This window comes from Ovis canadensis, chromosome 11 (genome assembly GCF_042477335.2).
Source record: "Ovis canadensis isolate MfBH-ARS-UI-01 breed Bighorn chromosome 11, ARS-UI_OviCan_v2, whole genome shotgun sequence".
Taxonomy (NCBI): domain Eukaryota; kingdom Metazoa; phylum Chordata; class Mammalia; order Artiodactyla; family Bovidae; genus Ovis; species Ovis canadensis.
Genome location: NC_091255.1, coordinates 21,730,208 through 21,744,221, shown reverse-complemented (window position 1 = coordinate 21,744,221; position 14,014 = coordinate 21,730,208). Strand labels below are relative to the sequence as shown.

The following is a 14,014-nucleotide window of genomic DNA, read 5'->3' as shown; positions in this document are numbered from 1 at the left end:
TTTTACAAGTTACTGAGACATGACTTAAGGAATTAGGAGTCTGTTGAGAGAAAAAACCTGTGTGCCAACAAGTATGTGAGGCACATTTGTGATAAGAAAGCACTATATGGAACTACATGGTTTTGTTTTGTTTAACCATTATTTATTTATTTGGCTGTGCCAGGTCTTAGCAGTGGCATGAAGGATTTTTAGTTGCGGAATGTGAACTCTTAGTTCAGCATGTAGGATCTAGTTCTCCGACCAGGGATCGAACCCAGGCCCCCTGCATTGGGAGCTCAGTCTTAGCTATATGAATGTTTTCATATCAAGGACCTGATTGCTCTCGTGCACCACTTATTTTCTTCATTTAAATTTTATTAAAGTCATACTCGGAAAGAGGAGCTATATGACTACAAAATTGAGAACTTTGCTCTTGTTAGGACTCCCCCTGGTGGCTCAGACCTTAAAGAATCCACCTGCAATGCAGGAGACCCAGGTTCGACCCCTGGGTTGGGAAGATCCCCTGGAGAAGGGAATGGCTACCCACTCGTTTTCTTGCCTGCAGAGGAACCTGGCGGGCTACAGTCCATGCGGTTGTAAAGAGTCAGATATGACTGAGTGACTTTCACTTCTGCTCTCATTAGATGACACAATTCCCCGGGCAGGGGTTCGTCTTATCAGCCATTGTAAAACTAGCATCTGGCACAGCAATTAGTGAATGAAGCGCATAACCGCATGAAAGTGACTCATCTGAACTGTCAGTGTGAACACACACACTGGATCTTCAGCTTCCTAAACAGTCACGAATCCGAAAACACTCAAATGGGCTTTTAAGTGTGTCAGGTCAAAAGGCAGCATAATATGCTAGAAAGTCAGGGACTTCGCTGGTGGTCAACAATCTGCCTGCCAGTTCAAGGGACACAGGTTCAATCCCTGGTTGGGGAAGATCCCACATGCCTCAGAGCAACTAAACCCATGCGCCACAACTACTGAGCCTGCATGCTGCAACTACTAAAGCCCCCGCACCTAGATCCCGTGGCCCCAGAACTAGAGAAGCCACTGCAATGAGAAGCCCACCACTGCAACCAAGATCCAGGGCAGCCATACGCAAATAAATAACTAAATAAGAAAATCAAACGTGGACCAACAACACCTGGATTTCAGTGTCTAAAGATGAGACGATCCCACCCTAGTCCCCTAGGCTCTAGTATAAAGAGTTTGGAATGGACACTTTTCAGAGACACTATCTAACTTCAGAGCAATTAGGTTCTATGCTAGATCTACAATACACATGATTTTTAAAGCTGTTTTTTAACTCCCCTTTTATGCTAAGTCACTGTCCCTATAATTTAGTTTTAAAGTAAAGCTTTAAGGAGCTACACACACTGAATATAATTTAAAAACAAGACGATAACCAGGCCCAGTTTGGTGAACAGGTAGTGGCCCCTTTTCTAAAGTGCCAAACTCTTCACTGGAGTCTGCTCAAACACTGCTGGAACCCTGTGTCTAACTGACACTTAACTAGCTGACACTGGGTTTAACATTATATTAGTATAGAAAAGGCAATTTTGGCCACATATTTGCCTAGTAAACTACCACGGGACCACCTGCATGTGAAAAGTTTCTTTGATGGTTTGAGGCCAATTCTTCTTTCTTTCCTAGCTGGCTCCATCAAACGGAGCCTGTTTTAGGCTTTGTTCTGAGGTTTTACCTTTGTCTACACGAAGCAGTAGAACCAAAGTCATGCTCCGGTGTTTTTTTAAAGCAAGAGAACTGAAAGAAACGAGGGCCAGTCGTGTGTGCCTTCCCTTGACGCTGCTGTTTGATGAAATTGCTCGACCTTGCATTTAAAATGTGGCTTTTGTGTGCGCAGGCTCATAATAGCAAGCCCACGCTAGCTATCAAATGCCGATATTGACACTATCTTTGGGACTAAACACTGACAGACAGACAATGGCAACACAAAAGCTAGAATGTATCTCAAATAAAATTCTTGCATAGATTCAAAACATAATCTTGTAATTATTAAAACTGGGGTTTAATTAGACATTGATATTTGTTTGGTTTTTTTTTAACTCCTTTATTACATCTTAAGAAACCTAACTGATTAACTCTCTGCTCTAACTTCAACCATAATTTCAGTTTTCAAAATTATGCACTTCCTATATACATCCTCTTTAAAGTCACCAAGAAGATATACATGTAATAAATTTTACCCAACTTTTAAGAAACACTATCCACATCTCCAATAGCAGCAACATCTCAATGTCAAACTAAAAATGAAATACTGCTCTGAACAGAACGGATCTGTTTTCCAGCAACAAATTAAAAGAAGTAGGTTCAAATCAAACTTTAAAGCATATTCTCAGCCATCAACCAAATCACTGGAAAGACACATGCCAACAAGAACACTGTATGGCCGTTAACCGTAGGAATGGCCTTGCTGCTGCTGCTAAGTCACTTAAGTCGTGTCCGACTCTGTGTGACCCCATAGACGGCAGCCCACCAGGCTCCCCCGTCCCTGGAATCCACCAGGCAAGAATACTGGAGTGGGTTGCCATTTCCTTCTCCAATGCCTGAAAGCGAAAAGTGAAAGTGAAGTCGCTCAGTCGTGTCTGACCCTCATCGACCCCATGGACTGCAGCCCACCAGGCTCCTCTGTCCACGGGATTTTCCAGGCAGGAGTACTGGAGTGGGGTGCCATCGCCTTCTCCCAGGAATGGCCTTACACATCCCTTATTCACACTATGATCTAAATGCATACAATTAAAGCCACCCTATCAGCCGTCCATATTAATCACTCACCAATTTAACTAAAGTAAACGACCCTGTCAGAAAGCTTGCCTCTTCTCTATTTCTTAACATTATCGACTTTTAATAGTTCACCGAATTAGTAATTACTTGTTTATGACATTATCAAATGTCTTAGACACAAATGTCCAGCATGTGGCAGGGTCAGCTATAGACATGTTCTGATGGCAGATAAAAGGAGAAATTTAACCCATCAAAGTGGTCACCAAAAGAACAGAACCTATTACGCCTTTCTCCAGATGCTCTTGGTTAAATTCAAAGTGACAGGACAAACCAGATCAAAACTAAACAGAGTTAGAAGCAACATACAAAATCCTAATGAACCCTCAGAAATTCAGGTATCGCCCTGTCAATATCCAAGTTCAATTAGTCCTTTCAGAGCAAAATACTTCACGAGGTGACTAGAAACTAGTCTGAGGTCTCGGCTATGAAAAGAACAAACCCAGTCACTAGCCGGGGCGCCACCGCCATTGAGCCCGCGCTCCAGAGGCCACACGCCGCAGCTGAAGCCTGCACACACAGAGCCTGTGCTCCGTGCCAGGAGCCACCGCGAGAAGTCCACACGCCACAACTGGAGAGCAGCTCCCGCTCACTGCAACTAGAGAAAGCCTGTGGGCAGCAATAATTAATTAAAAAAAAAATTTTTTTTTTAATGCTTTAAAAACACCCAGTCACTTTACAGTCACTTTATGGCTTATTGCTAAGTGCAGTCATAGCTCAACCTGGAGATCTCGGGAGGATGAAATGAAGACATGAATCAAGTACCTGTCTAATCAGTCCAAGAGCTGGCACGTTACTAGTGTTCAGTAAACATTAGTCCTTCCTCCACTCTTTGAGAACTCAGGCCTATCGAGTCAAAAATCAACTTTAAATGGCAATATAGACAACACACCTTAAAAGCACTTAATGTCAAAAAAAAAAAAAAAAGTTGCAAACGGGATCATGAAAATGAACAATAGACACTGAAAACATGGCTCTTCCTTCATGGTCATTTGTAACTTTTATATTTTATGAAATAATCTCTAGGGATGAACAACAACTGAGCCAGATGCGAGCTGATCCCACCAGCAAGTGAGAACTCAGCAATGTTTGAAGCCTGTGAACAGTTTCCCTCCTAAAATCGTCACCACTGGGCACATTCTGGGCTTTCAGTACTCCAAACAAACCAGGAACACAACTAGAAGGTTAATTTTTTTCATTAGAATTGTTAAGAAGCCAGGAGTTCAATAAATCATTTGCCTTCGAAGGGGAAAAAAAAATTACTTTCTAACACAACATAATGTTTCTTCTGGTTCTGAGAAAATGAAGCTCAGTTATTTACAAAATGAAAAGCATAATACTATAGTGAAGTCTTCCTGTGGCTCACAAATGAAATATTTAAGAAACAAAGGTATGGGAAGAACAGGGCTTGGCCTAAAAAATCTTGGATCAAGTACTAGTATGTGACTTTCAGGAAGTTACTTAATGTCTCAGGGACTCATTATTGTGAGGTTCTTTTCAGCTCAAAAAAAGTACCATTACAGTATCTGATACTCTCCAGTCCTCTCCACACATACTCCATATGTATTTGCTTATACACACACATACACACTCACATGTTCCTTTATTAAATAACACATATTTTTTAAGTTGTAGTAATTTAAGGCCCATTATGAAACAAAGAGAGTGAGTGTGTCTGTGTCGCGCGTTCTGACCCTGAACACCATTCTCAGTGGTGAGGGCATTTACACAGCCTCGAGACACATGACTTAACCAAGTAAGCCTTTAAACCCTTACAATGAAACATTAAAATTCAATGTGGCTATAATCTCTTCCTTACAAAACATGGACCCAAAGAGTCTGGCTTCAAGTATGGTTAAAAAAAAAAAAAACGGGAAACGTTATTATATTCACCACCAAGCTCTTCCAAACAACCAACCGCATCAAAAAACACAAATGAAAACTCACAGGCCCATTGTAATACATTGTACCACTTCTGAATGCAACACTTAGCTCAGGCTTACCACCCTGACAAATAAAGGAAAGCACTTTATGAAGCCAATTTAATTGGGAGGTGACAGAAAACATACAGCCATTTTCTTTAGCCTTATCATTGAATTGGCTTCAGCTCCAATCTCTGGTAAATCCCACTCAACAGAAGAAATTAACCAGGTCAGCAGAACAGGTGCTACGTTGTGTCTGTCAAGGGCCTGGCATCACCACAATTACTTGCACACAATGAAGCGGTAATCTTTACAGATCATCTCTCCCAAGAAGCATATTGGGGGAGGGGGAGGAAAACTGAAGGGAGGCAGGGGGTGGGACTGGGGGGAGGGGATGTGGGGGGGTAGCGCGAAGAAGAAGAGGAATAGGAGGCAAAGAGAAAAGGCAAGAAAAGAAAATGAATGTGCAGCTGCCTGGCGGCTCAGCAGATGTCGACTGTGATGTACGAGGCTGGGATAAGCTGTCGTAGCCTGCTGCCAAAGAGTGGTAAGTGATTAAAGCCTGTACACTTCTAAGCACCATATTTAGAATCTGCGGGGTTTCAAGCCTTGCACCCATTCCTTGCTGTGCTGCCAGATGTTGGCAACTGGTCCAGTTCCTACTGACTGTGCGTGGATGGCAGCAGTTGGTGCGGCAGCAAAGCAATCTGGAATGCTTCCGGAGACGCTGTACATTAACAAGTGTCACCCATCATTCACCTTTACAGAAGGCTGAAACAACTCCAATTTGCTGCCACTTCCCTCCTGGGAAACAGCCAAGATAAAGTTGTGCCTGGCAGCCCCATTTGTTTCACTCAGGTGTTTCAGCTGCCTCGCTGACCTCTATTAGTTTAAGTTTTAATTTAGATTAACCCCAGCACCCCAATTAACCAGCAAGGGGAAAAGCGAAGATGTGACTAGTCATAACTGAAATCAGAATTTATTGAAGTTAAAATTATTAATTGGGATGAAGGGCCAATCAAGTAATGCTATTTCTTTTTAAGCAGACCTCCAGGCCAAAAAAAAAAAAATCTTTCAGACTGAGGATTGCCAGTGGAAGCAGCTTCCCCCAGTAATTTCAGTTTATTTCATTAGGCCTATTTAATTTATGATGCACTTTCTATCGAACAATGTACACTTCAATTAATGAAGACTGGAACATTTTGGATTGTCTCCCATGATCTCACACACTCACACAGCATTAGTATCCCATGTCAGATACTCTCTCAGACATTCTAGAGCAAAACAGAGTTCCCCACTCTTCTGACAAATGGACATAATAATAGAAAAAAAGGAAAAAAGAATCAAGACCTCTGACTGGGAACACCTGGGGCCACACACCAATCCTCTTGCCTCTACCCACTCATCATTACTTTTAAGACACACAGCAATAATTTTATGGAACATCAGAGTGAACAGCAAGATAAATTTAAAAAAATCTCTCTCTTTGTTAGGGCAAAACCAGAGGTTTCCTCAATACAGAAATCACTTTCTCTACTCTCTTCGCAGCATAGTTCTCCTATGTTCCTTCCTTCGTACTTCCGTATATTGCACAGGACTGCCATTATGGCTACACCTCCAACAAGCATTTGAAAAGTCTTCCATAAAAGTTAACAAAGATCACTGTGACAACTAATGACTCAACCAAAACTGAACAGCATCCGTGACTCTCCAGAGCTAGAGAGGGGACAGCCTACAGCACGTCTCATTAAGACGTATGACTGATGAAAGAGACCCAGGATTAGAGGAAATTATTTTAGTTCTTTAGAATAGCCCAGATGTTTAGTCTACCTTGATAGTACAACCATCATCAGAAAAAGCAGCAGATGGCAGGGGCAGGGCAAGAGCAGGGGGAATGACTGTGAGGAGACACTGAGAACTGGACTACATTTCAACCTCTAGCAATTCCTTCTGTCTTCAAAGCACTACACTATTATTATAATCAACAGCAGCAGACAACCTCCGTGCGTACTTAACTGATTTGAACATGCACACACACAAGAACGTTTTAAGAGAAGAGATGTAGTATGACAGAAGCAGAAGTGCAATTCAAGAATTCTGGGATCCTGGCCTTTCAACGCCATGTCCTTACCTACTAGTAACAGGACAAGAAACCAAACAAAAAACAAATCCTCCAGGAACATCATCAAAAGTGGCTGAGAGAGAATAAATCATCTGATGCAAAGACACTGAAACTGCTCTACAATAACTCATACTCTGTAACAACTAACAGAGAAGCTGTAGCTATTTTCATTTCAGAAGGAAAGTAACACATCTAGAACTACACAGCAAGTCGATTCTGAGGACATGTTCAGAAACCCTGTCTGACTCTATCCTTCTGAAGTGCGATAGCTACCCTTTAGGTCACAGAATTCTATCAGGTGTCTTAAAATGTTAATGCCTCATTTACAATAAAAGAAAAGAGAGTAAAAATCATACCTGGTGATAAAAGTCATCATCATCAAAGATTTCTTCATCCAAGTCCTTCAGGTGGGCATTAGCAGGGGCCTCAGGAAGGATCTCCTACATCCACGAGAAGGAAAGAGTGAATCCCAATGAGGTTGCCAAAGTAATGCAGTGACTATAAAGAATGTGTAGAACTGTAAAAGCACTATCTTCCTTAAGATATAAAGAGCTCTTACAATTAAAGAACAAAAATAATGCTGTTGAAAAATGGGCAAAACATTAATAGGTACTTGACAGAAAAAAACACAAATGCTCAATGGTTATATGAAAATATATTTAACCTCATTCTAATACAAACAGGCAATCTTCAGTAATGGAAAATACAGCAGCCTTTCTGAGGCAATTTTACATCTATCAGAATTTAAAATGCATATTCTCTTTAATATTTCCACTTCTAGAAGTGTATCCACATGTTTACATAAAAACAAAAATATATAAATGCTCAGGAATGTTTCTGATAGCACTGTTTCTAAAACTAGAGAAAACATACATATCCACTGTTCAAATAAATTACACATCCATACAATGGAATACTACAGCCATTAGAAAAAATGAGGTAGATCTCTATGTAACAGCCTGGAAAAATATCTAGAATAATTTAGAAAGCTGTAAGATTTCATATATAATTTATATATTTATACACATATATATATATCCATCCCATTTAGTTAAAAAAAATAGACATTTTTTTTGTTTGTTTTTTTGGCCATGCTGTGCAAGCTATGTGGGATCTTAGTTCCCCAACCAGGGATTGAACCCATGCCCACTGCATTGGGAGCATGGGGTCTCAACCACTGGGCCAACAGGAAAGTTCTAAAAACCGTATTTTTATGAAAGCGTTATGTGTTATATATGTGTGTGGGTGTGTGTGTGTCTGTCTGTGTCTGTGTAGAAAATACCTAAAAGCTTGTTACAACTACGAACATTGGTTAAACCTACGGAGTGGAATTTTCAGACTAGGGGAATTTTACTTTTCATTTAAAATTCTTCTGAACTTAAGAAATACATATTAAGTATATATTTCTACTATAAATAAAAGAGTTTCCTTCAGACAGAAGAATCTGCCTATTCCAATTCTGGATCCTTTCCTGAAGCATATAAGCATGCAAAGGAAAGCCTAAAGTACACACTCAACTCAATATTAGTGCTTCTAAAGAAGAAGCTGTAAAACTGAATTTTAAAAACTGAATTACAGATGCTTCCATGACCAGACTCATATCAAACTCAAAATTAAGAGAAGGCTATATACAAGTTAATAATAGCTTTATTCATTATTATTTCTTGTTTAGGAGAAAGAGTGGCTTTATTTCTTTGCCAGGCAAAGGGGTAACACAGTAGGCTAGCACCTCACGAACTGTGCCCCAGTGGCTTCATTTTTTAAAAACTTTCCCCTCCCAAATCATCTCAGTTTCTCAAACAAAGCAGTGCTTTCCCGCTCCCCCCCTTTCTTTTGTTTATGTCTTATACCCCAAGGAATACCTACAAGGAGGTGAGCAGATCGTCCAGTTTATTAGCCTCCTTTAGGAACTGCTCCCGTAATCACCATGCATCAGTCCTTACCGGCTGTCCTGGCAAACTCTCCGGGACAGGCTGGACTGCTGGCTCAGGTTTGCCAAGAACTCGGTAGACAGAACGCTTGGTCTGTGTCCTTCGAAGTAATCTTTCTTTGTCCATCAGAATATGATCGATCTGAGTCAAGATTGAGCGTTCAAAGGCACCAAAACCCTGCAACAATATCAACCAGTGTCAGATAACGCACAAAGTCTCTGCAGAAGCCAGCGACGTTGGTTTCTCTATCTTTCAGTGTCAGCAGACACAGACAATCCTCTTTCCAGGAGGGACTTTCGGTTAAAGGCTGAGTGTGTGAATGGCTGTGATTGTTCTCAGAAAAAAATTAAAAATTAGTCTTAAGCAGGTCACATTATTTTGCTATACCCAGAGATTAACTTCTGCTCCTTTAATATTAATTGTGGTAAAATCCGTTTCTTTAAGGTATTTTGTTTTTCCAACACTTACAAGGCCACCGTTTCTAGACTTAAAACACTCTTCACTAATAAAGTTGAAACCCACGCCTGAATGGTATAAACCTCAGTGGTAGGAGTTCAGTAAATTTTTCCACAGAAATGACGGATGACTACCACATCAAGGCATCATCCATATAAGGGAGCTGTAGCTCCAATTTCTCACAGCTGCTTCAGGTTGCCATGACCTGCCTCACACACTCACACACACACACAGGCACCCACGCTTGCCTTCCCCAGTTTTCCAGAAGCCAGCTTGGTCTTATCGTGCCACTTCTGGAGTGTGCGGTTCCTGTAGACAGTGAAGTCAGCAAAGCGCTTCGCCATGAAGCTGGGGTACTCTTCCATCTCCAGCTTCCTCTTTGCCGGGCCCCTCCTCTGTGGCTTCTTCTTCTCCTCCTCTACAAGCTCTTCATCGTCACTGGAAATCTCTTCTTCACTGGAAAACCCAGTAAGAGTCCAGTGTAAATAAACATTACCTGGGTAAAACCTAGTCCCACGTGCAGTCAGGAGTATTCCCTGGTGGCCCAGTGGCTGAGACTGCGCTCCCAAAGCAGGGGCCCGGGTTTGACACCTGGTCAGGGAAGTTGATATCACGTGTGGCAACTAAAGATCCTATGCAGCCCAGCAAATAAATTAATTTTTTTTTTTAAAAAAAGGGTATGGCTTTTTTTGTTGTAAGAGAGCATTCATGCGGTCAAACAAAATCTTCTGTACTTTTTCAAATAAATATAAAAATAGGTGGTTTCAAAAATATTTTTAAAAGGTAAGAAAACCATAAAAGTAAATGAGGTTGTTAAAAACATTATCAGAAATGCACATGAACCAGGCCTATATTGTTATACTGTTATAGGAGGGTCTTTAAAAATTAAACACATAATCATACTTTTATGACCTTAATCCCCAAATCAATAAGGGAAATATGTCTCTCTGTAACCAATCGTTCGGGAAAGCTGAATAGTATTAGTTGAACCAAATGAAGAGGAGCAGAATGTAAAGAAAACTCAAAGCGATAGGCCACAGAACCCATGCTAAACTGCAATGCCCTCAACCACCTGAGAACGTACCAGAGCCTCCAGTTAGAACCAGCTGCACTCTGTGGACTGCTGATCCCAACACACAGGAAGTGCTTCCTACATGTGAGCTCCTCTCCTCTGTCCTTCAAACTAACTCAGTGGAAAGGAGTGGAGCGGAAGAGAAGCGCAACAGAAAACAACAGGCAGGTACCACTTGCAGCAAGCTCAGCCAGAGGGAGAGGTCAAGGAGGGGGGTGACCCTTCATCAAATGTGATCATTTCAGGAAGGGGAAAAAAAGGTTTATTCTGCTATTTTCCAAAATGTTTCCACCCGTCAAAATAACTGCTTCTTCCCTTACTAAAAAGTCGATGGTTGCAACTGGCAATTCCACGTACGTGCAACAAAGGGCTTCATAAACATCAATTAAGCATTCATACTAAAAATGTGCTTTCACCAATAATTTCACTAGATCTAAAAAAGAAGGCAAGTTTGGGGAATTCCCTGGTGGTCCAGTGGTTAGGCCTCAGTGCTCTCACTGCCTGGGTTTGATCCCTGGTCGAGGAACTAAGATCCCACAAGCCAAGAGGTGCAGCCCCCTACCCCCAAAGGTAAGTTTTTTGCAGAAGCTTACAAAAGTAACTGGGCTTCCCAGGTAGCTCAGTGGTGAAGAATCCACCTGCAATGCAGGAGACGCAGGTTGATCCTTGGGTCGGGAAGATCCCCTGGAGGAGGAAATAGCAACCCACGCCAGTATTCTTGCCTCGAGAATCCCATGGACAGAGGAGCCTGGAGGGCTACAGTCCACGGGGTCACAAAAAAGTTGGATACAACCTAGCGACTGAGCACGCACGCATGCACAAACACAATTAGGCACAACTACACACAGAAATCCAAAAGAGAATTCCCAATTCATATGCCATCCTGGCTACCAATTAACTGTGAACGGCTCTTTCTATTGAATAGTTCACTAACATTAAGAAGTCTGACATCTTCTGGAAGGACCTGACTTTGTAAACAGTGGGAAAATATTCAGATGAAAAGACAGCGATTCCATAGTTCCATTCCTCCTTACCTTTCTGCTTTGGGTTTTGTCCCATCTACGAGATACCTAGTGTCTGGGTACTGGAAAAGCAACTCTTCCTGGAGATCCACCAATGACCTCAACAGTGCTTTAAGTGCCTTGTGACCTGGGAAATAAAGCAGAGAAAAAGAACAGTTAATTACCGACAGTGCCCCACAGCAGGTGATGCCTCTGACGCCTGCCTCCTGAGTAGTACTGGCTGGGGCGGGGGTGGGTGTACAGGACTGGCCGGGCCTAAGAACTCTCTGAAATACAGAATTTCTGAAAGGAAATAATAACAGTCCCTACCTCCTAGAGTCCCTGTGGAGAACAAGCAAGGAAACGTGTAAGAAACTTAAAACATCTGCAATAAATTCTGAGTTCTTAAATTTACTAAGTTTGACAAAACCCTTCCTTGTCTGTCATCATAAGCAATCATTTTCTTCCTCCGGTACTGCCCTCTCAGTTATCTTTCTACAGGTTGCCTCTTGGATTATCTCTTTATCAACTGGTTCCTTAAGCAATTCCTTCTCTTTCCCCCCAGAAGCACAACTTAGTCCTAGGATTCCTATCACCACCACCTCCCTTCCCTGAGAAATCTTCTCTGCCTCTGGTGTGAGCTGCCACCTCATTCATTCAATCTCTCAGCGTTTACCCTTATGCAAAGTTCCTGTTCACGAACACACACCCAAGTTAATGACTTCCTGTTCGCAATACAGTCATCGCTCTGTATCCTCACGAGATTGGTTCCAGGGCCTCTCCCCCTGGGTAGCAAAAACTCACAGATGCTCAGGTCCCTTACTTATATCAAAGGGCCTAATTTGCATATAACCCATATCCTCACACATACTTCAAATCATCTCTAGATTACTGATAACAACTAGTATAATATAAGTGCTACAAAAATTGTTATGAATATGATACAAACACTGTGGAAATGGTTGTCAGAGTGCTGCAAATTTTTGGAACTTTCTGACATTTTTTTTTCTTTCCAAATATCGTTGGTTCAAAGTTGGCTAGATGCAGAGATGTGGAACCCCAGGCTCTGGGGCGTCCAGTGTACTGAATCGTCTGTTGGAAATCTGCTCATCGGGCGCATGTTCTCACCCGGTTCTCCTCACAACCAACAAGATGTGTTCGTAATAAAGCTGGTCGGGATCAAATGTAACGTCTATGACCAAGAGCTTTCAGAATAAGAACTGGCTCTCTGAGAAAGGAACTCTTACGTTCCTTATCAGCATAATCCTACTAATCCTACTAAAGAGGCTAACTAGACACTGATAATTACTAGTTATGTTTTGATAGCACCCAGACATCTCTTTATAATCAAACTCTCACATTTCCAGCAACTAAGAAAATCTCCACTTGGATGCTCCATCACTCCCTCAAACACACCATGTCAGAAACATCTCTGTTTAATTTTCATAGGCGATCACTGACATTTTGGTGCCGGTATTCAGTATATTCGATCAGTGGCTAAACCCTGTGTTTTCCACACAGATTATCACTAAGAGCTGTCCATTTGTTCCTGGCTGTGCTTCTATCAGTCTTTCCCTCTTCCCCTTAAGGAAACTTAATCTTTCAAGCGTCCTGACTCGCACTTAGCAGACCCTACATTCATTTCTTGGGCTTCATTTCATTCATTCATTTCGTGGCTCATCGGTAAAGAATGTGCCTGCAATGCAGGAGACCCGGGTTCGATCCCTGGGTCAGGAAGCTCCCCTGGAGGAGGGCATGGCAACCCACTCTAGTATTCTTGCCTGCAGAATCCCATGGACAGAGGAGCCTGGTGGGCTGCAGTTCGCAGGGTCCACAGAGTAGGAGACGACTGAAGCAACTAAGCAGCAGCAGCAGTAGCACATTCATTTCTGTTTCACATTCCAGACTAACCAGCTCACACAAACTTCCGTTTATCTGATCTTTATAAATTTGATTCTAACTCTTCTGCTTCTACTTTGTCCAGCCTGAGTAACTTCCTCCCTATTTTGCATCCCAACCTATTTTATCACTGGGACACCAACACATGACTCAGACCAGTTCTCCAAACAGATCATGCTGTAGCATCCCATTTCACTGTAAGGCTAAGAGCTTACCTGAGAAAGCCCCCCTGGATTGGTCAGAAGGAACTCAGTGACCTAACAGCTACTTTGCATTCCTCCAATAACCTGCATATAAGACTATATAAATACAACTTCCCTGTTTATAAGTAGCATAAGATCCTTGATCATTAATCATTTATAAACTCCACATTCTAATCCTTTTATAATCCGTACGTATCCATATCACTTGGGAGGACCTGCAATCTCTGAAGAAATCCAAAATGCCTTTTGTTCCAACCCAAGATTCTCAACCCGTTCTCTGAATCTTAACAAAACTTTCCACCAAATATAATGATAAAAAATTATTCTCAAGAAGAAAAAATAATACAGAATTATTCCTCTGATAGTTTTGGGGAAACGGATTAAGTATAAATAGATGAGAAGTAGGCAAGAAGAAAAAAAAGAATAAAGACATAACAATTTTTTCTTTTTTAGGTCACATCACACAGCAGGTATGATATGAGTTCCCTGAGCAGGCATCAAACCTGCACCCTCTGCATTGGAAGGACAGAGTCTTAGCCACTGGATCACCAGAGAAGTCCTAGACATAACAATTTCAAAGACAAGAATTACTTTAAAGTCTAAATGTACTACGCGTGC

General features: G+C 41.7%; 1 protein-coding gene across 1 annotated transcript in view; it reads right to left on the bottom strand.

Annotated features, from left to right (window-relative positions):
* AATF (apoptosis antagonizing transcription factor) overlaps positions 1 to 14,014 on the bottom strand; it is a 111,757-nt gene that overhangs the window by 57,618 nt on the left and 40,125 nt on the right. Inside the window, exons 5-8 of the mRNA XM_069602781.1 lie at positions 11,328 to 11,442; positions 9,470 to 9,677; positions 8,778 to 8,942; positions 7,191 to 7,274 (exon numbers count right to left, since the gene is read on the bottom strand). Coding sequence (XP_069458882.1) covers positions 7,191 to 7,274; positions 8,778 to 8,942; positions 9,470 to 9,677; positions 11,328 to 11,442 — 572 coding nt within the window. The remainder of the gene's footprint in view (positions 1 to 7,190; positions 7,275 to 8,777; positions 8,943 to 9,469; positions 9,678 to 11,327; positions 11,443 to 14,014) is intronic.